The 22,192-nt window shown below is 40.7% G+C and overlaps 1 protein-coding gene across 1 annotated transcript in view; it reads right to left on the bottom strand.

The window, feature by feature from the left end:
* Positions 1 to 21,531, bottom strand: part of DEUP1 (deuterosome assembly protein 1) — a 62,224-nt gene extending 40,693 nt beyond the window's left edge. Inside the window, exons 1-2 of the mRNA XM_055701664.1 lie at positions 21,403 to 21,531; positions 2,692 to 2,756 (exon numbers count right to left, since the gene is read on the bottom strand). Coding sequence (XP_055557639.1) covers positions 2,692 to 2,756; positions 21,403 to 21,531 — 194 coding nt within the window. The remainder of the gene's footprint in view (positions 1 to 2,691; positions 2,757 to 21,402) is intronic.
* Between the last annotated feature and the right edge of the window lie 661 nt (positions 21,532 to 22,192).

Raw genomic sequence — 22,192 nt, 5'->3', positions numbered from 1 at the left:
TGCTGAAGGAAAAATCCCTTCTGAAATAACTTCTCAGTCTATCTTCATCTTTGCTAATTCCTTACCTAGATCCTCTAGGTACCCCTACAGCTGAAAAAGGAAAGACTGACACTGTAGATTACTGCTGCTGTTCTACTACCAGAACTACTCTGGATCATGGCTGTGGTATTACAAACAGATCTGCATAAAGATGTATTTGGCAGTTGCCCCCCACCTGCTAACATAGAGGTACTACTAGCTGCTGTTACTATTATTTTAGTCCATTCAGTGTTTTGAAGAGTTCTAACTATCCCCCTCAGAATATGGCAAATCATATTGTATCACAATCATGACAATTTATTTTGTTTACTGGATATGGAAAACTTTGGTATCTTTTGTTTAAGATGCCATCAGGTAAACAAACACACAAAGAACAAGTCTTCCCATACAGCAAAGAAGTATGCATATGTTTTTTTACCTATATGCATTCAGCATTCCCACCTTGTTGGATATGTACATCGAATGGATTCTTCATACATAGAAGTAATGACTTGTACTTAAGCAAGTGGCAGCTTTTTTTTTTCTTTGGTTGCATTTACTTTGAAACAGCTCAAAATACTTAAAGGTATCTCATTTTTTAAGTGTTGTGGGCAAGCTCTTACTCTTATTCTATCTCCATATTGGTGAAAATAGAGATGATTCATATTCTGCTGTCATTAATAACTATTTATCTTCATGTAAAGTCTAGATGTTTCCGAATTTAGACAAGCCAAGATGGATAATAATTTTTACCAACTCCAGGCCTTTATCACAAATGATTTTTGTACTAGTTAGAGCTTTCTAGCTCTATTTATCTGTCTTTTGCTTTAGAGTTGGGCACAGATCCGTATTTTTCTGATTGTTTCATAATAGACATAGAAAGAATATTATTGTCCATATACCTTAGAACAAAGTTGTAATTTAGAAACTGACAATTAAAAAAACATTTGGTTCATACTGTCAGTCTCTACCTCATGCCTTCTTCCCTTATTACTCAGGTTTGCTGACAAACAGGAAAATATGTATGACAGTATTTATGCAAACACAAGCAAAACCTATGCAGAACAATGTTAAAGGTTTCCGTCTTACATTAATTAGTTTTTGGTCCTTAACCCAGCTTCTAGAGCTGATATTTATTCATTTTATCTTCTTAAAATTTACTTTAAATACAGGAAATATATAAATCAGTTGTGATAAACAGTCCATTGGAATCTTCTACCCCAAAGTTCCATTGTATGAACCACAACTAATTTATTTAACAATTTATGATTTATGAGTTCTTGCAGCTGGGATGTAATTGTCATGATTTACACCACTATTATTCAGCCATCTTCCCAAATCTTAAAGCTGTCTGCATTATCTCTGGAATACTGTCAGCACAGGCTGAAACGAATGTCTCCTATTATTGAATGTGTATTCTAAACTACTCTTTCAGATTCTTTGTATAGTTAATGGAAATAAATAGCTACCAAGAATACCCAGTTTATGACGGGACAAATCACTCTCTAGATTCATCTGCAAAGAACTGAAATTTCATGTATGTCAATTACAACAAAGGTAAGGCAGAATCTGAACTCTTGAAACAGACTTCTGATTTGTTAAAAATGTCCAAAGAATAGCATTATTTAGCTTTTTTTAAACATTCAAGTTTTTATATGACGATATTTACCAATCAGATCAGTAATTTAAAAAATGCCCCTCAAAGCCAAAAAAAGGGCCACATTGTTCAGAATACAATATTTTACTGCAGCAATTTTTGTCATGAAAAGTGCACACATTATTCTTCAGTACAACAGAGCACACTTTCAAATCCTATTAAAACTTTCTTGGGCCAGAATAAGGTGTGATAGAATATTTGTGTTTCTGTTATTTTAAAGAAATTTTACACTTAATATGCATAATATTACCTTGGACAGCTTCTTGGTAATAATGATAGAAGAAACTGTTTTATATGAAAAATAGGTAGCAAGTTTATTTGCAAATTATGATAGATAAATATTCTATTTAGCTCGTTATATGGAGAAGTACTTTTTATATCGCTGTGTTCCTTGAACAGGCTAGATGGGATCAGGTCCTACAGAAAATCTCATCCATGTTTACACTTCTTTAGAAAGATTTTGTGCTGTACTAATACTTTTTAGATTAACATCAAAAGAACAAAACTTGGATTCTGTCAAAAAAAGATGATTGTGTTGTGATGAAAATGCACTTAATACTTGGGAAGAACAATTGCGGTTATTACCTGTGCAAAATAAGACTAGGGCTTTAGCAATTAATAGCTTCGTTTTTAAGATTTTTGAATGCTTTAAGAGCTGTGAAATGTAAGTTTATACTGCTGTAGCCTAGCAACTTCAACTATTTTTTACAACAGTTCAAAATAACATTTCTTAACATCTTAATGTAACCCCACATAGCTTTCATTTTCCCCCCTCTTGTTCAGGTATTAAGATTTAAAAAAATTAAATAACTAAAAGAAACAGTCAGTAGATTATTAGCTAAAACAGTGATGTGTTGTCTTAATTATCAGTAACTTCTCCAGTTTGTATAGAAAGCAGAAGAAACTGAGAATCACGTTTGCTTCTAAAATCATTAATATTGTTTCACATTTTTAATAAACCCCTGTAATTCAATTCCATTCTATATTCAACTCCCAGACAGTAAGTCATTACTTACTTGGTGACAGCTTGCTCCTGAAACACTTCTAAGTCCTCCTCCATATTACTGATTGTTGTTTTAACCTGTTGAAACAACAGCAATCTTAAATGTGTGCATTTACACAGCCAGGTAGTGCATACTGGATAGTTCTATGCTTTCCTTTCCATTTCTGGGATTCTCCCACTGCAAAGAAATGTAGTTCTAATTACAGGCTGGAATGGGCAAGGCAAAAACATCTCAAGTAAGCTCAACTTGGTGTCAGCAGCTCCCACACCTGGTGCAGCACTGAGATAGATAGAGGTGGTGCTGGCCTGAGGGTAGCCCTGGATTTCCATGAGGAAGTTTGTTATGGATCATTTCCTGTTGTGTGATGTCAATGATTTGACAAGACACTCTAAAACATATAAACCTAAATTTGTCATAGATCTGTGGCTACATTCATCAACCATTTCTCATACCTTCACACACCCTAATTAACCTATACCCGGGCTATAATTGCTTTCAAACAGAGTTTTTTGGACTCCTATTGACTATTTACTCCGTTGCTTAGCAGATACGGTGCTGAGACACACGGCCTTCAAGTACATCAGCAGAAAGATCATAACAAGACTGTTGCTGGGACCAGTCTGGTTCTGTGGGTCCAGCAGGACGCAAGGATGTGGGGCAAGCCTGGCTGCATGCAAGAATGGGAACCAGCCACATTATGGGTGACAGAGAGGCATGAAACAGCCCCAGTTCCTCATGGCAGGGAGCAGCAAGGCTGTCAGGGGCATGGGTACCTGTATATACAGATGTGTGGACACTGCCACAGGGCACTGCAGCCTTAGCTCCACAGGGACCAGGCACCTGAGGTGACACTGCTGCAGGGGCACCGGCTCCACAGGGACCAGGCACCTGAGGTGACACTGCTGCAGGGGCAGTGTGGCTCTAACAAGGACCAGGCACCTGAGGTGACACTGCCGCAGGGGCACCGGCTCCACAGGGACCAGGCACCTGAGGTGACACTGCCGCAGGGGCAGTAACAAGGCCCAGGCACCTGAGGTGACAGTCACAGGACCAGCCGGCACCTGAGGGGACACATGCAGGCCTTGCCTACGCCGAGCACCTGAGGAGAGCGGGACGGCCCCGGCGCCCCTCGCCCCCCCGCGGCGGTGCCGCGGCCGCCCCCTCCCCTCCCGTTACCTGCCGTGCTCCCCCCGCCGCTCCTTTCGCACCCGAAGTAGCCACGGCCGCGGCGTGAGCTCCGCAGCCCGCTCCCCCCCCCTCCCCCATCCCGCCCCAGCTCCCGCCCGCCACCGCCCCGGTCCGCCGCTCCCCGCGGCCGTTGTGGACAGCGCCGGGCGGCTTATCCGGTCGCCGCGGTAACGCCGAAGGGCGGCAGGGCGAGGCGGGAAGGCGGGGGAGTGGGGTGGGACCGGCCACCGGGGCGGTGGGGCAGGGGGCGAGGCCGGGCGGCGGCCCGAGGGGCGGACACGGGCTGGGCGCTGGCGGGGGCGGCGCGGAGCTGCCGGAGGGCTGAGGCGCGGGCGGCGGGGCTGGGGCAGGGCAGCGGGGGCGCCTGCCGGGGCGGGGGAGGGGGGAGCGAGAGGGGGCCGGCAGGGCGGGAGCGGCGCCCTGTCCCTCGTGTCTGGCGGGGCGCTGCGTCCCTGCGCTAGCTGCCCGGGGGCCTGAAGGGAGCTGGCGAGGATTTCTCCTCAGGAAATGTCACCCGGGTAAAAAGCACGTACTCTTGCTTTAACATGATCTAAGGAATCAGTAGGCAGGGTGGTTTTTTCTTTTCTTCTTCTTTTTTTTTTTAATAATTTCTCTTTTTTCTTTTTTCTTTAAAATACTCTTGTTACTAGGTAATGAAAAGGCTGAACGTGACACTGCTGCAGGGGCAGCGTGGCTCTAACAAGGGCCAGGCACCTGAGGTGACACTGCTGCAGGGGCACCGGCTCCACAGGGACCAGTCTCCTGAGGTGACACTGGTGCAGGGACAGTAACAAGGCCCTATGCCTTTGAAAAATGGTTTCAACTGGTTTTCAGATTATTGTGTGAACGACCTGGGTTTGGCTGACACTCCTTCCTCTTCACATTTTTGTGGACTTTACTGTCTTAGTCGGCAGCAAAACACTTCAAAGAACCACACGAGTTCAACTTTTTACTGTAATAATTTGCACTTCCAAACTTAGGTAGTGTTTATAGATCTCTTCAAACACCAGGGAATTTTTCTACCGGGACAGTACAATTCACTTTGTATTTATGATGCTGAAATTGCATGGAGTGTTTTTGGAAGCTCCTGGTCTATTTATGTACGCTAAATTTTGAGCTTTTGGTTTGTTTTGCTTGGACTGTTGACTTGAATTAGCCACGTGAACTGCATTTTTAATATCAGTTCCAAGGAATAATCTATTTCATTTGGTTCCTACCTACTGTGCAAAGGTTTTCATGTCAGCAGAACTGTTTCAAGATATGAATTCTGAAAAAAAAAATTAAATGGAAGATTAAAATAAAATTATATGCAGTGTTTCAGGAAAGTTCCTGATAAAGTTTGCTTACGCACTGTAGAAAATAACTGACAATTTGCCTTGTAGTTTTCTTAAAGATTACTAAAATGGGGTTTAGTTTTGCTTTATGCTTTTTTCAAGGCTGTATTTCATTTGGGGAATATCCCAGGAGCTTTCTTGGTCAGGCAGCAGCAGCTGGGTGAGGGCAGGTGAGCCCAGAGATGAGAGTAATGGTGGGGTGTCGGGCAGTGCTCTCCTCAGCACAGCACAGTCCCGCAGCACCCAGCCAGAAGGGCAGACTGGGGACAGGGACACTGACCAGGGCCTGCCACAGCCAGGGGATGGCCGGGCCAGCCTGTGGTGATGGGCAGATCTGAGGTGACTCCTCCAAAAGGCAAGTCGGCACAATTAGGAGCAGCGAGGTGTGGTGCCGAGCATTGCACAGCCCTGAGCTGAAATGATGCTCCTGAGCTGAGGGCACAGGCCCCCAGCACAGCATCTCACAGCATCTACATCTTGTAGCAGCCTTGACCCCAGGTTATGGCTGCACCATGTCAGAGCCAGCCTTGAGGACAGGCAGCCAAACCCTTAGGGAATAGGGGAGGATGCTGAAGAACCTGTTGCTGCACTCAGAGGCCTGAAAACATTTTCTTCGTTATGCTGCTGTAATTACACTTTTTTTTTCATTATTTACTTACTGTAATAGAATTAATGTGAAGAAATGACACTGAAATATTTGACTTTTGATACCTGAAATGTTTCAAATATAATTTCTTCTAATTTAAATAGTGTTTTAAGATTATTTTTTTTAAATACTGAAATTTAGGGTGATTTATTTTAAATATTTAAATTTCAGATGATATAAAGTATTATGTACTAGTAATAATTTTTCATGTAACTGCTAGTAAATTCCCATGTGTTCATCTGCAGCAACTGAAGTGAACTTTTCAGCCATATTCCTAGCGCATATATTTTAATTTCCTCCCTGTCTCATCCTGTCTCAGTAGTAATCACTTATTCAGAAGTTTAACTTCCATCTGTCATGCCCAAATAGAATTTCAGGGGGACAAGTTAAAAAAGTACAGAAAAATAATTTTAAAATTACATATCAACATTTTCAAAGCTTTTTAGAAGGACAATTCCACTGCCATTAGCCAGAGTTGTGTTTTTAACTCCCTCGTGTACCTTTAAATAACTCATTCACTGTATTAAAAAAATCCCATATAAAATTGTTGACATTTTCTCTCTGCTTTTGCTCATCCACATCATCTTTTGACTAGAGGTTGTTTTATGAGATGCAAAACTTTTACTTGTTGCCTTTAGAGAAAATGCTTATACAAATTATGACTGCCAGAAGAATAAAAAAAGAAACTACTTTCAAATCAGCTTATAGATTAAAATTAATGGAAAGCTATAAGCATATTTCTGCAGAAAAAAAGGGGGTAGATCAGGGCAGGTACACAACAGGGTGTGACCGAATGTCAAATAAGGCAAGGTACAACACTGATGTTTGTATAAAAACAAGGAGAATTAGCTAGGAAGATGCCTTGCAAGGGATTCTAGATAGATAGGACCATTGGGCTATGATTAATGGGATGAAACTGAACAAGTCAAAATGCTGGATCCTGCACCTAGGATGGAGTAATGATGGGCACAAGTATAGACTGGGAGAGGAGCGGCTGGAGAGCAGCCCTGCAGAAAGGGCTCTGGGGGTACTGGGCGACAGCCGGCCCCGTACAAGCCAGCAGCGTGCCCTGGTAGCCCAGAGGGCAAATCGTGTCCTGGGGCGCATCGAACACAGTGCAACCAGCCTGTCAAAAGGGGTGATTGTCCCACTGCATTCAGCGTTGGTGTGGCCTCACCTTGAGCACTGTGGGCAGTTCTGGGCCTCAGAATTTAAGAAGGGTGTGAAGGTGCTTGAATGCATCCAGAGGGGGGCAACAGCGCTGGTGAAAGAGCTAGAAGGCACGTCCTGTGAGGCGTGGCTAAGGACTTTGGGCTTGTCTAGTTTGGAGAGAAGGAGGCTGAGGGGTGACCTCATTGCTCTCTGCAGCTCCCTGAGGAGGGGAAGAGGAGAGGGATGTGCTGAGATCTTCTCCCCGGTATCCACTGACAGGTTGTGTGGGAATGGTTCAAAGCTGCACCAGGGGAGGTTTAGACTAGGCATTCAGAAGCATTTCTTTACCAAGGGTATGGTCAAACACTGGAACAGACTTCCAAGAGAGGTGGTTGATGCTCCAAGCCTGTCAGTGTTTAAGAGGCATTTGAACAATACCTCTAACAACATCCTTTAACTTTTGGTCAGCCCTGAATTGGTTGGGCAGTTGGTTTAGATGATTGTTGCAGGTCCCTTCCAACGTAAATCTATTCTGTTCTATTCATTTCTACTCATTTCTATTCTATTGTATTCCTATTCCTATTCTATTTCATTTCACTGTCACAGCTAGCTGGTAGCAAGAGAGTATAGGGAAAGCCAAGTAATGATGCAGGGGTTATAACGTTCTATACCTTCCCAACAGCATGTGCCTTGCTCAGTCTGGTCCTGGGATACATGCACCAAGGTGAGATTAACAGCTCCAGTAGAAAAACTGGAAGAAGCAGTGTAAAGAGAAGTGTTGATCTCTTAATATCTGCAACTTTGAATTTATTTTCTGCTTTTTCTCTTTTATGTTGCGTTGCAACACGTTACTGACAGGTATCGTGCCATCAACAGCATACATGCCACAGATGTTCCTGTTTTGAAGATGACCATGGAAAGTGAGTCTCATCACACAAGACGTGTTTTGTCACTGGTGGGGACTTTACATAAAGTTGTCGAGCTCTTCTCATTTTCCTCTCTATTTGTGAAGCACATAGATATTTTAACAGACTTTGTTGAGAGGAAACATTAATTCTGTTAAAAAATCTATTCCATGACCAAATTGTAATATGAGATTTTAAAGAAGTCCTAAGTAAAGCAGAATGCTTTTAGTTTAATAATACTTCTGAGGGTTTGGTACATTTCTAATAATAAATCAATAATATACAATTCAGTATAGCATATTTCCAGAGCAGAATAAAAGAGGTGGTGTTAAAGAAGTACATAATTGAGATGTAATTTAGGATACCTATTGGTTATCCTTCCTAAGTATTTGTCACTTGAATTCTTCAAGTTGTATTATTTTTGTAGTGTAATACGTGATGGTAGGTAAAAGCTAAGTGGATTTGTGTATTTAACTTGAAATACAGTTTTTATTTACAGGATATATTCATACCTTACCTTGCAATCTCAGATGACAAATTTGATTGAACATTCTGTTGTAGTAGGCTCAGTGTAGCTGTCATAAAAAGCACACTAATTTCTTTAGCATAGAAATCACATACATTATTTAGTGATATTTATGTGATGGATTCATAGCAGCTCTTTAATAGTTTAATAATTACATTCTGTATGTTATTTTGGATGTTTATGAACATATGAACTTAATTTGCAGTTGTGTTAGAAGCTCTGTTAGAGTGACAGACAGAAAGGAAAAGGAATAGCTTAGTATAAGCCATCCATCAACAAATATGCAGAAGTCACTGAGAGACAATAAAACCTATGAAAAAATCCCTAAGACATAAGCAATAAAAGAAGAATGACATTTTAAAAAGAACCTTTGCAAGAGGGATTTCCATTTGTGAAAATTAGACAGGCATAAAATCTGCCTGAGGATTCTGAAGGTGCCTAACTAATTTGCTGGCAGGAGGTGATAAATCCTGACATAATACAGACACAGAAGCGGAGTGCTGTTTCTAAATATTTTGTTTCTAGTTTAAACTGAAGACTACTACTTTCTTAAGCAGTTTATAAGATCACTGAAGGGAAGAATAGAAAGAGCTTGGATTTAGTTGGATTTGCCAGGTAAACCAAGATTGCTAAGTCATAACTGTAGGTTGGAACCTAGTCTAAAAGTGGAGAATTGTAAGAATTTATCCTGTAATAGGAAACCTGAAAATCAAGGGTAGTGCTCTGAGAGAATGCAGAAAGGGGATAAAGTTGCCATTAGGTCTGTTGCTGTGATGATTACAAGTTCATCTTTCTGTGTCAATCTTTAATGACGACTAAGAAAAAAATCATAGAATCATGGAATTATTTAGGTTGCAATAAAGCGTTAAGATCATCGAGTCCAACTGTTAACCTAATGTTACCAAGTTCACCACTAAGTCATGTCCTTAAGTGCCACATTTACACATCTTTTAAATACCTCCAGGGATGCTGACTCAATCACCTCCCTGGGAAGCCTGTTCTGACTCTTGACCGCCCTTTCAGTGAAAATTTTTCCTAATCTCCAATCTCAACCTCCCCTGGCACAGCTTGAGGCAATTTCCCCTTGTTCCTCTCACTTGTTACTGGGAAGATGAGACCAAAATACACCCCACTACAGTCTCCTTTCAGGTAGTTGTAGAGAGTGATAAGGTCTCTCCTCAGCCTCCTTCTCTCCAGGCTAAACCACCCCAGTTCCCCCAGCCGCTCCCCATCAGACTTGTGCTCCAGCCCCTTCCCCAGCCCTGTTGCCCATCTCTGGACACGCTCCAGCACCTCAGTGTCCCTCTTGCAGTGAGGGGCCCAGAACTGAACCCAGCATTCGGTGCGGCCTCACCAGTGCCCAGTACAGGGGGATGATCCCTTTCCAAGTCCTGCTGGCCACACTGTTGCTCATACAAGCCAGGATGCCATTGGCCTCTTTGGCCACCCAGGCACACTGCTGGCTCATGTTCAGCTGGATGTCGACCAGCACCCCCAGGTCCTTTTCTGTAGAGGAATTATAGAGGAATGAAACTGTGTTAATTAACATTGATAATATACAGCTGTGGGCTGGCTTCATGGTCCATGGGTTGGCTGATGTGGATAAGGTGCAGCTGTGGCTGGTTCCTGCTAAGTATTTAAATAGCTTTAAGGGGGATGGAAGAGGACCACCAGATTAAAAGAGACCTGGAAGAAGCTAAGGGAGGAGGGTACTGGTACCAAGGATATAGGTGAGATGGATGAGGAGGTGGGATAGGCCCTGGGAGAGGAAGGGGGCTTAGATGAGGAGAGGCTGGTTGGAAGAGGAGCTCAGATAAAGAAGAATTAGGATGTAGCAGAGGCAAGAAGCAGGGTGGACTGGTCTGAAGAGGATGAAGAAACAGCTTGGACAGCAGAGGAACTCTTGAAACCATGTGGGGGATTGGTGGCTGTGCTGGGGCAAGGCGTGGGAACTACTTATTGAAATTAACCGGATATGGGATGGTAAAAGCCTTGTTGTAGCTGTGTAGTTTTGATAGTGCTGTGACACTTTTCCGCCAGGCAGCTTTCCAGTTGCGCTTCCCCAAGCCTGTAGTGTTGCATAGGGTTGTTGTGATGCAAGTGCAGTACCTGGTACCTCGCTTCTTTTCAATCTTATAAATCTAATGCTAGATAAAGTATGCACAAAAGAAAAATCATATTTTTAAAGCTTTCTGGTTATGCTTTTCTGGAAACTGATAATAATGTTTCACATTAGTGCAACATCTTCTAGCAGTAAGTAACTTCTTTATTTATGCTGCAGTAGCAATAGCAGCAAAAAATAATACTCTATGGTTTAGCAGCATGGGGATGGTTTCTAGTGCTCTATAGACAAAAGAATGTTTCTTGGTTAACTTGTTTTTAGTTATAAATATAAAATGATATAGTTTCTTGTCTGTGATTGTGCCTGCAATTAAAAAAAAATTAAACTTCAAATAGTGTATTTAATCTGTTGCTATGTATTGTGCCACAGTTGCTTCAGTTGCTATATTGTGCCACACTGACATAAGGATATATTAAAAATTATTCAGTTAAAACAAGCAGGTTATAGAAAAATACAGGCTCTCTAAAGCATAAATTTGAATTTGTGCTGTCTGAAAGATACTGTGCATTTTGTTTCATCTTAAATTATTTTATGATATCTCTACAATTTTAGTTTTCAATGGCATGAAATGTGATAAGGATTGTAGAAAAAGCTGCATTTGGTCACATTTAAGTTTGACAACTGAAGGGTGGATAATTGGAACTTTTGTAATCTTGCATAGATTTAAGATTTACTTTTTTTACTCAGTCACATTAAGTGCATTTTCTGTTGAAATAACTTGTAGAGAAATCATTAACAGTGCTGACATTTAAGTTGTCATTCAGAGTTTCAGAGTCAGCGATTGAGGAAATGACATGGGAGTTCACATTACTCACTTGCATAAGAATGTATTCATATAGAATGCAACACTACATTGGTTATATTAAGATGTATTTTAGATTATGCTTGGATGATCATGTACTCTGCCCTATGCTAATTTTATTTCTTTTCTCTTTGGGTTCACTATGTAGTTTTCTAATGATCTGAATGTTGTATTTTAGTATTGGGGTACAGTGGTAGAGCAATTAAAATGTACTGCTATGTTGCCTTCTACAGAAGTTCATTATGAGGCCTGAGCTATTTGACTTGTCTGGTGAAGTTAAAGCCCCATTTGACTTGACTGTAAAGGGCTTGGTCAGTCAGCTTAGAGACAGGCAGACAAGATAATGTCTATGCCATTCTCTTGATTTTTCTCTAGAAACAGAAAGCTGCTTTTTAAACAATCTAATATCTAGACTCAACCTTCTGACCTTCAGGGCTGTCATTCTATTCAGAGTGCAAATAACAGTAACACATTTGCTTACTTGCTTTGCCTTCTGCAGGCTCTTGAACATTTATGTGCTCAAGGCTGAGTTTGGGCTGGACAAATACTGCACTTGCTTGAACAGCAAGGTCTGCTTAACAGTTGGCAGTTCACAGTGATGAGACTGCAGTTACTATCGGTGCTTCTTGCAGGACCAACTGCATTCGGATATATAATAGCAACAGCAGCAATGGAAACTTCAGCTTGCTGGAAAATGCAAAAGCAAGCAAGACCTTCCTATAGTATTTGAGCTAAGATAAATAGTCTAAATTTTCTAAAAGCTCAAAATGAGGGTTGGAACGCTCTCCCACTCTTCAGCACAGGAGCCCGGTGACTTCTACGGGTAGAGCCTTAATTTGTGACTTATCCCATCCTGGACACCACCACGTCACAACTTCATTGCAGGCATCACTAATTATTATATTGTAATCATTATGCTGTTGTACAAAGAATAACTGGTCAGATATTAGCCACAGTCAATATAGTTTTTATTGGGAGTAGCTGATCAAATTAGAGGGGAAAAATGTGCAGGGCCCATGAGGAAACATACAAGCACACAGATACATGCAAACACAGACATGCAGTCTGGATCTTACACCTGTTGTGGGTGAATTGACTGGCCAGGCAGAAGATCCTCGGAGAGGCATAGCTCTTGAAGCATCTGATCTCTCAACTCAGTAGGTGTGGCAAGAAAAATACTACAACTGACTCTGCCCTCTGCCTTCTCATAGTATTGAGGCTGCTTGGCCAAGTTGCTGCTGGATATTTCTGGGGCATTAGGTGGAGTTCTGAAAGCAGGTGCTCTCACTGACCTCCCTGGCTGAACTTGGCTGAGCCCTCTTCTTGGGTTGGGGGCTGTGTTTTTCTTTGCTGGTACGCTCAAACCTGTCACCTTCTGCTACTTGCTGGTTCCAACCTGATCTTAAGCAGGTCTCAAGGCAAAGCAATGAAGATACCAACAGCAAAACCAGTGTATATCTAGGGAATGGTCTTCTGATATAACTGATATCAAAGGCTGATTTTTTGCCTGGACATTGTCAAATGTTATGTTTTTCTTGTGCATTTTTTTCAATAGCTTAAGAAGGAGCATCACTGTTGAATTTCAAGAACTGCAACCTCTGATTAGTCATCTTTTTCCATTGCCCTTCCTAGGAAACAGCAATTAGATCTGTTTTTCTTTTGACTGCATACTTTAAAAGCTGATACCATTACTGTAAGGTGTTGACGAGAAAGTAGGAAAAGTCAGCCCTGATTTTATTTGTCTGGCCTTTGAGCAAAAGGATTTATTTTCTGTTTCCTTCTTTCTGTCTGAATCACAGGACGTTAGAAAGATGATCCTGTAGCAGCCCTCACAGATATCAACATTGTGTGTGAAAACCACCAGGATTAAGGGAAGAGCTGATAAAGGCTGAAGAAGGACTAGGTAGTTGAAAGAATACATGGAATAGGAGCAGCGCTGGTGCAGATGGTAGGTACAGAGCACACGTGAGAAGGGACTTGGGAGAACAGTAGTTTGCTGTAAAGTAAGAGGAATGAGATTCTGCCAGTATGGACCAAAGCCACCTTTGTATATTTGGGGCTGTTTGGTATGCTAGTTGCTAACTGTACACACACTGGTGCTGGGCAAAGGAGCATCCAGAAGACATAATTGTATCCATAATACAATGCTTATGCTCTTTGTTCCAATTTTATGATGTACACGTTATGTAATTGTCAAGTCCATAACGCATGCAAGCACACTGCCTTTCATGATTCTAGTGCTGCTGAAGCAGGAAAGGATTGTAGGTCAGCTGAAACAGGACTGAACAAATAGGAAATGGAGAATTTAATCCTCCTTTCAAACTTTTGCAACAGGTACGAAGGAGAAAGTCTGAGTAGTGAATACAGTTTTCTTCCCAGAACTTCATTAGCTGCTCTCATAATGTTCCTTTAAAACCACATGTACTGCCAACAAAGGTCTGCAGAGAAGATCTTGCTTCAGTAAGAACTTGGTTGTTTTCTAAATAGCTAGATAACATGGTTATTTAGTACCATGAGAGCCACTGTGGAATTGTTTTACTGTGATCCTTTCACAATTTTCAATACTCTTCCTCTGCCTTAAAACAATTACAGTTGCATCTTTTTAAAATCTTCCTTATCAATCCTTCACAGCTATCTTGCACATTCTTGTTTAGGATCATTTAGACAAAAAATTACCTTTGACTAGCAATGTTGTATTCTGCATCCTCTACTATCTCAGGAAGGGCTTCACTTCTGTACCCTTTCTGGTGCCATTTACTTTTCAAATCCAACTGTAGAATAATTAAGTTATTGACTTTAAAGATTTTCTAATCATATGCTGTAAGCACAGGGGTTTGCATATGAGATCAGTGTCCAAAATGTCCTTGTTTAGTCTCTTGTTCTAACTGGTTTTGTATTCCTGACTAATATCTGATTGCTATGATCTATGATTGGGTGAGGGACAAAGGCAGCTGCATACATATAAGGTGATATTAGTATTTTCCATCTTATCAGGAAAAGTCCACAGCTGGGGAGATATTAAAGCAATATTTTCAGCTCTTCTCATTCCCAGTAGTTTAAATTGAAAACCCAAATACAAAATTGCTGACTAAAAATAGCTTTTCCCCTTTGATTCATAGTATTGTAAAAACCTTCTGCATTACCTAATTCTCTCAAGGCCACAATGATCTTTAAAGGCCAATTTCAATGATCTTAATATCCAGGCTAGATTTTATTGACTGGAACAGTGGCACTCTTCTGTAGATTTTCTTCAACAGGCAGATAGAGCTCACTGGTCTAAGTATTTTCTGGGTCTTTGTCAAGATTTTCTTTTACTCAATTTCACTTCTCCCACCCCAAAAGTTTTTCTTCTTATATAATGTATAGATCAGCGAGATGAGATCAACACCTACATTTCAGCAATTTTCCTGAAGCATTTCATGCTTCATGCCAAACCTATGCACTTACATCAATGGAAGTATTAGGTAGCTTAACAGATCACCTGAAGTATCAGAAGATGCTTGAAAGCAGTCAGTCTGTGTGGATTTTAGGACTTATTATATATGGTTACTGCAAAAAAACCAGAAACTATGAAGGCCAAATTTATGCAGTCATAACTTTTAGCAAACTGAGGAGGAGGGTGGTTCTGTGAACTCGCGTGTTTTGGACTCTGAACTTTGTCATAGGCTTCATATGCTTTTCAGCAAAAACATTTGGATTAATTTCCAGGTACAGAAAATTGATTAATTATATTCTCATTTGTCTATCCTTTATCTTTGACTGTTACAGCAATGACCATTTCCTATTTATTGTACATGCAGTATTTAGGAAACAGAGTCCTGGCTTGGTTAGCAAGTCCTCCCATTACATCCAATAATTGCCTTGGCTGGTATTCAATAACTCAGTGGCCATGACATTAATTATTCATATACATTCTTCATTCACAGATTGCTGAAGTGAGCAAGAAAAACAAAAGTTTAATGAAATTTCATCTTGCCTGATAGAGAAAGATAAATCTAAACTAAACTAACTTTTCTGTTAATATGCTGTAATGAAAAGACATTCTGCGTTCTTACCCCATTTTCCAGTGCGGTTCAACACATTTCACTGTTCATTTTACAAAATGACTGTTGGCGGTATGCTGAAATCAGAGGGATTGCATTTAGATTATCAGCATCAGTGGGATATTAGAAATTTTTATATGGCCTTTAAGCATTACCACATCTGGAAATTGTTTTTAATATGCTTTGCAATTTATTTAAATAATAGTTTATTTGTGTAGAAACACTGTAAATGTCTTTGAAGACGCTAAACAGCATTGCAGGTTAGAATCTTCGTGCTAAAAAGCAGCCACTTTCAACCATTTAAGTTTAAGCTGCTTTGCTGGTTGTTCTAGAGCAGGGGTCCTCAAACTATGGCCCATGGGCCAGATATGGCCCCCCAGGGTCCTCAATCCGGCCCCGGGTATTTACAGAACCCCCATGTGCTGCCCCCCCCCCCCCCCCCCCCCCCCCCCCCCCCCCAGCAGCCACAGATGACTGCCTGCCACTTCATCCACGTGCCGCCCCATTGTTAAAAAAGTTTGAGGACCCCTGTTCTAGAGTGTAAAGGGTTTTTCCCACAGAATTTTCTGCTGGAAAAACTGCACAGATCAAAACATCAACTGACATGCTGATTTTTTTTTTTTCCTTTCCTTGCATTTTTTTCAAACCTTGAGGGGAAAAAATCTTGTGTTCTTTTGAGGTGTTCAAATTTTCTAGTGCATAGAGAGTAACCATATTTGCAAATTTACAGAGTGCTTTCTAAAAAGATTCACAACTTTGCTCTCCTTAAGTTTTGGGAAGTAACTGTTAAGGTTTGTTTTTTTTTTTTTTAAGAGCACTCCCAAGCCACATGGCTAGTCATCTGTTACTAACCACATGGAGTCAAATCTGTGAACATTTCTGTTTCTGCCTCCTGCATCTTTTCAGGATCTAGCAGGTTATTTTTCATAGTTATAAAACTTAACATGTAGTGTTGTACAAATGGTGGATTTGGAGATACCTTCTGTCACTTTTAGTGTGTACTCAGACTTACAATTCTGCATCCTTCTTACTGTCTGGAAAGCCAGTTATTGTTGGTATGTATTTGGTATGTGCATAGTCTGTGTAAGGTATAGTGTGCATAGTTGGCATAATGCAGTGTGGAGCGACCTAAGGTGAAATCTTTGAATCATGAAGAGGATTTTACTCAACTGTATTTGAAAAAATGCCTAAAGGAATCACTGGTCAATTGATAATATATTATTTCCTTATTAAGTAGTTCCCTGTTACAACTCCTGTTCTTTTATCTTTCATTTTGCACATATAACCCCTGTACTATTAACTTCAGTAAAGACGGATTGCCTGTTACTACTAAGGTTTTTCACAGGCCTTATCCTTTGTACCTCAACAATCCCTTGTGATGAAATACACAAAAAACAATTTTGTAGGTGTTTAACTTGCACAAGGCCAAGCATAGTTTTTAAAACTATTTTAGAGATGTCATGTAGGTATGCAATAGATTCCTCAAAATCTGGCTAAAAACAATGCTTCTTTTCTATTATTCTAGCTCAAAGTTAATCAGTCTCAAGACCATAAAGGTCTACGTAGTAGTTGTTTACGGCTGAAATTCCCGACTTTCTGTCCCTTGACAGTGACAAAAAGCAAGCATTTCTAGGTCTAGTTCATCTATTCCTAAGGTATATATCTAAAATGAGGTTGATGAAACTTGCCTTCCCTATTTCTGTCCTATAACTGTAAAGGGAAGTTAGGATGCCTAGCTCACATTAAACTGTGTATTATACATCTAAGCTAAGTGAACTGAATGTTCAACTCTGGAAACACTTTTCACATCAATGTGATACTATTCTAATTGCTTTTGACAGTAGAAAGTAGCAAATACTGCACAGGCAGTTTGAGTATATAGCCCTATTACTTTGTGTGACGTTCCTTTCTTTAAAAAAGCTGCTGTTAATGAAATGATATAGGGAAGCTTGTCAAAACAATGTCTTGGGAAGTGAAAAATGTCATTTAATAGATTTCTGATTCCTTGACTTGCCTTTTTTTAAGACTGCTTTTTGAATGCATTTTTCAATGCAGGGAAACAGGAAGTGTTAAGTACTTAATCCCAGCTTGAAAAGTAACCTTGTGACATTTCTAAGAGTAAGTTATTCAAGTACTGTTTATTTGGTTTAACTGCAGAGGACGGTAACCTCTCAGAGGAGCCCAGTCAGATGATTATTGATATTTTATTTCTACACATTTAATCTTGAGATCGAAGACTTTTATATTGGGGTGTTTCTAAACAGCAGCTAATGAAGGAGAGGGTTTCCCCACTTAGAAGGTGGGTTTTTTTAGATGCATTACACATAACTAATTCTGATTAAGTAGATAGTCACACATCCCTAATTGTAGTGATATTTTGATTATTTTTACATTCTATCACTTTCACACTCTTTTCTGATACTTTCAGAAATTGTTGCTAGTTATACGTGGTGTTTGGCAGACCTGGTTGCTGCGGATGGTGTAGATCATATTCAAACATTAGGTTTCTAGAATACCATTTACCCTGAGAGAACAGTGGTTTGTGAGTTGGACAGTGAGCTCTATCTGTTGAAATTTTTTATTCACTCTGAGGCATGCATTCTCCTTAAGTAACTTTAAGCTGTTATACTTCAGAAGCTGAAGTATAATAGGTTTTATTCTTATTTCATAATTTTGGAATACTTTTAATGAAAGGAAATATTGAAACAAACCCATCAGTTTTACAGTTAATTGCTCTGTGTATGTCTTTACTTGTGAATTTTCAGTAACTTTGCCAGTAAGGTCACTAAGTCACTCTGTATTATTGGCAAAGCTTTTGCCAAGGTTGCAGTCATACCAATATTCAGTAGCTTAGAGAATTCTGTCCTAATCTGTAGGGTTTTTTTAAGGATCTGTATACTACATGTGAGTATTTTTCTAACATCTTGAACAATCATTATCTTTTACATTATTATGGATTTGCTTTTACTTTTGGCACAAAGTTAATGTGAGTATATGCTGCTTTCTCAGATGATTATTCCTCTGTGACTGCCCTGCTTATTGAAATCTAAGGAGCTTTGTGGTGTTATTTTTTGAAACTCTGTAACTACCAATAATGCAATGGTATGTGCCACTGAATGATTTCTTTCTCATCTGGATGTGTTCCTCTGACCCTGATTATTTTCCTCTGTTTCATATGTGCTAGCAGATATCTCAGTTACCTTATGGTGTCTGCTATGGTACCAGGTATCAGTGTTCAGGCACCCAAATGCTACCTTTTTTTTTCTGCTTGTCTGCAGCAAATAGAACCAACTGATTTTTGCCCTTCTGGAAAAGGGATAAAAAAATCACTTTGGCCTCCTGATTTATGGCCTCTATAGTTCCTTGGTTTAACCAGCTGTTCTAGGATGCTATGGCTCCCTTGAAGCTCATGCGCCAACCCTCCATTCCTTTTCCACCCAGAAAGACTGACTGCTTTATAATACCCTTTCCTTGAGGCAAGGGTGTTATAAAGAGAAGAGAAAGCTGTGTATCTTCTGTACAGTAAATTATGAATTGCTATGTATATAATATTTTTAGAGATGTTTTCCTGAAATTTATTTTCACCTAGAATGTCTGTGATGATTTTACATCAATTTTATTTCTATTGTTTCTTTTTTCTATTTCTTTTTCACCTTATCCCCTCTTTGCTCTACTTATTTACTTGCATTGTAGTGAATCATACAGGATCTGAAGCCTCCTTTATCAAACATTATAGAGATCCCTGCTTTAAAACTTAAATCAAGAAACAGAGAAAACAACAGAATCAGAAGGCATGGACTTTATTCCTAGTTCAAAATTCAGAATTTTTTTACTTTGCCTATGAAAAACATCATAGGAGGTATGATATATCAAGAATATATACTTTTTTAACAGACTGTTCATCCTGACCATCTTAATTTGGCAGTTATGTTAGATATCTTTTGCTTCAGTAATACTTTCTGTAAGCTTTGAATTTGCATAAGACTACCTGAAATGAGAAAGCAAAGCTTTTAAAAGAGGGCAGAATTCATATTTCCTTTGATTTAAGTCTGTTATCTTTCCTGTGATTCAAGATGGCGGATACTCATAGTGTTTCTGTAGAAGTCCTTTGTGATACTGTTTTCTGTAAGACCAAATTGCTATTTTATTTCCTGAGAATGAGGCATTCAGCATGTTTTACGATGACTTAATGAACACAGTCCCTTTTGGAGAAATCAGTGGATTTTTCATTGCTATTTTGTCACAGAATCACAGAATCATTTAAATTGGAAAGGACCTCTTCAGATCACCAAGTCCACCCCCCCTGCTTAAGCAGGGTGAGCGAGAGCAGATGGAATTTCATGTTTTCTAATTTGTGCCCATTACTGCTTGTCCTTTCAAGGACAGGAGTCTGTGAAGAGCCTGGCTGCCTCTTCTGCATCCCCTTCCACCAGGTTTTTATTTATACACACTGATGAGATCTCCCTGAGCCATCTCTTCTCCAGGCTGAACAGTCCCATCTTTCCCAGCCTCTCCTGGTATGAAACAAATTCCAGACCCTTAATTGTCTTTGTGGCCCTGCTCTGGACTCACTCCACTAAGTTCATATCTGTCTTGTACTGGGGAGCAGTGGACTCAGTACTCCAGATGTAGCCTCACCAGTTCTGAGTACCCTTAACCTGCTGGCAGCACTATTCCTAATGCAGCCAAGGTAGCTGCTGACCATAAACACATTTCCTGGCTCATGGCCAGCATTATTGTCCACCAGGACCCCCAGGTTATTTTCTGCCAAGCTGTTTTTTGGTCAGTCAGCCCCCGGTGTGTACTGGTGCCTGGCATTATTCCTACCCAGGGGTAGGACTTTGCATTTCCCTCATTTGAACTTCATGCGTTGACTCTCATCTGACATCTCCCACATGTCCTGGTTCATCTCAACAACAGCACACCGACTGGGTCTGTCAGCCACTCCTTCCAGTTTTCTGCTGTTTGTGATCTTGTTGAAGGTGCACCCTGTCCCATCACCCAGGTTATTAATAAAGAGGCTAAAATGTGTAGGCCTCCGTATCAACTTCTGGAGCACGCCACTAGTGGCTTACTTCTAACTGGACTTTTTGCAGCTGATCACAACCCTCTGAACCTGGCTGTTCAGCCAGTTTTCCATCCACCTTGCTGTCCACTTATCTAACCTGTACTTTGTCAGCCTGTTGATGGGGATGTTATGGGAGACAGTCTGTGTCAAAAGCCTTACTAAAGGTGAGCTAAGCAACATCCACTCCTCTCACCTCCTGCGCCAAGCTAGTCACCTCATTGTAGATGGCTATCAGGTTGGTTAAGCATGACTTCCCCTTTGTAAATCCATGCTTACTAGTCCCAGTCACATTCTTGTCCTTCATGAGTTTGGAAATGTTTTCCAGGATTATTTCCTCCATCACCTTCCCAGGGACTGAGCTGAGCCTGACTGGCTTAGAGTACCCTGGATCTTTCTCCTTGCCCTTTTTGAAGATGAGAGTGACATTTGCTCTCTTACAGTCCTCAGGAACCTCTCCTGGCTGTCATAACCTTTCAGAGATAATAGAGTGGCCTTGCAGTGACATCAGCCAACTCCCTCAGCACTTGTGGGTCCAACCCATCAGGCCCCATGGACTTCTGTATGTGCAGCTTAAGTGCTCACTCACCTGGTCCTCCTCCTCTGAGGGAATGTCTTCCTTCTGGTCTTAGACTTCCTCTCTGGTTTCAGAGGCCTGGGATTCCTGAAGGCCAGGCTTATCAGTAAAGACGGAGGCAAAGAGACAGCGAGAACCTTGTCCTTTTTCACGTCATTTGTCAGTAGTTCCCCTGCCCCATTCAGCAGTGGGCCTATGTTTTCCCTAGTTTTCCTGTTGCTGCTAATATACTTACCAAAACCTTTCTTGTTGCCCTTCACGTCTTGCATCGGATTCGGCTGCAGGCTGGCTGTGGCTTTCCTAACCCACCTCTGTTTCCATCTCTTGTACACTTCTTCTTATGCAGTAGTTCAGTTACCTCACCTGTGGAGGCCTCTTGCCACCTTTGCTTGATTTCCACTTGTTGGGATGAATATTCCTTGAGCTTGGAGGTGGTGATCCTTGAATATAAACCAGCTCTGCTGGACACTTCTCTCCAGGGTCATACCCCATGGGGTATGGCCCATTGTCACATCTTTGTATTCAGTGGTTGCCACACTTTTACTAAATCATGAAGCTTTTGGTTATAGCTTGTCTCTTATTTCTGATGAAGAAACTATATGCACAAAAAGACTGACTGATATAATCAGAGGATTTTAGAAGTATTTTAAAATTATCACAGTTTATTTAACGTTACTATTATTTTCCTGTCTTCACTGCCGGAAGTATTAACATGAAAACTCTAACACAGCTCCTTTACATTACGCTGACAGTCTTCTGACTTTACATATCCCATTGAAGGGCCCAGCTGCAGAAAGCAACAGGAATCACAAAATGCAGAGCTGTATTTGAGCTGGAACCTGGCTTTATGAGAGTGTGTGTCTGTTTTATGTCTGATTCCTATGTCTTTCAGGAATCAGAGCGCCAAAAGTTGGACCTCAACGGTAATGTGAGATTTTTTGCACCACAAATGTGTGGTTAGAAAAGTTTAGAAAAAAACAAATTTGCAAAACATGCTGAAGTCTAGAGGATCTCTGATAGAGTGTACTTCCTACCACTTTTGTTGAAGCTTGTTCCAGCAACTGTGTGTAGAATCCCTCAAGATTAATGAGAGCAGAAGAAAAAGAGAGCTGGATTTTGCAGACTGGTAAGAAGAGGACATGCTCCGATGAGA

This window comes from Falco cherrug, chromosome 2 (assembly GCF_023634085.1).
Source record: "Falco cherrug isolate bFalChe1 chromosome 2, bFalChe1.pri, whole genome shotgun sequence".
NCBI classification, from domain to species: Eukaryota; Metazoa; Chordata; class Aves; order Falconiformes; family Falconidae; genus Falco; species Falco cherrug.
The sequence above is the reverse complement of the archived record's forward strand: the minus strand, read 5'-3'. Positions and strand labels throughout refer to the sequence as shown.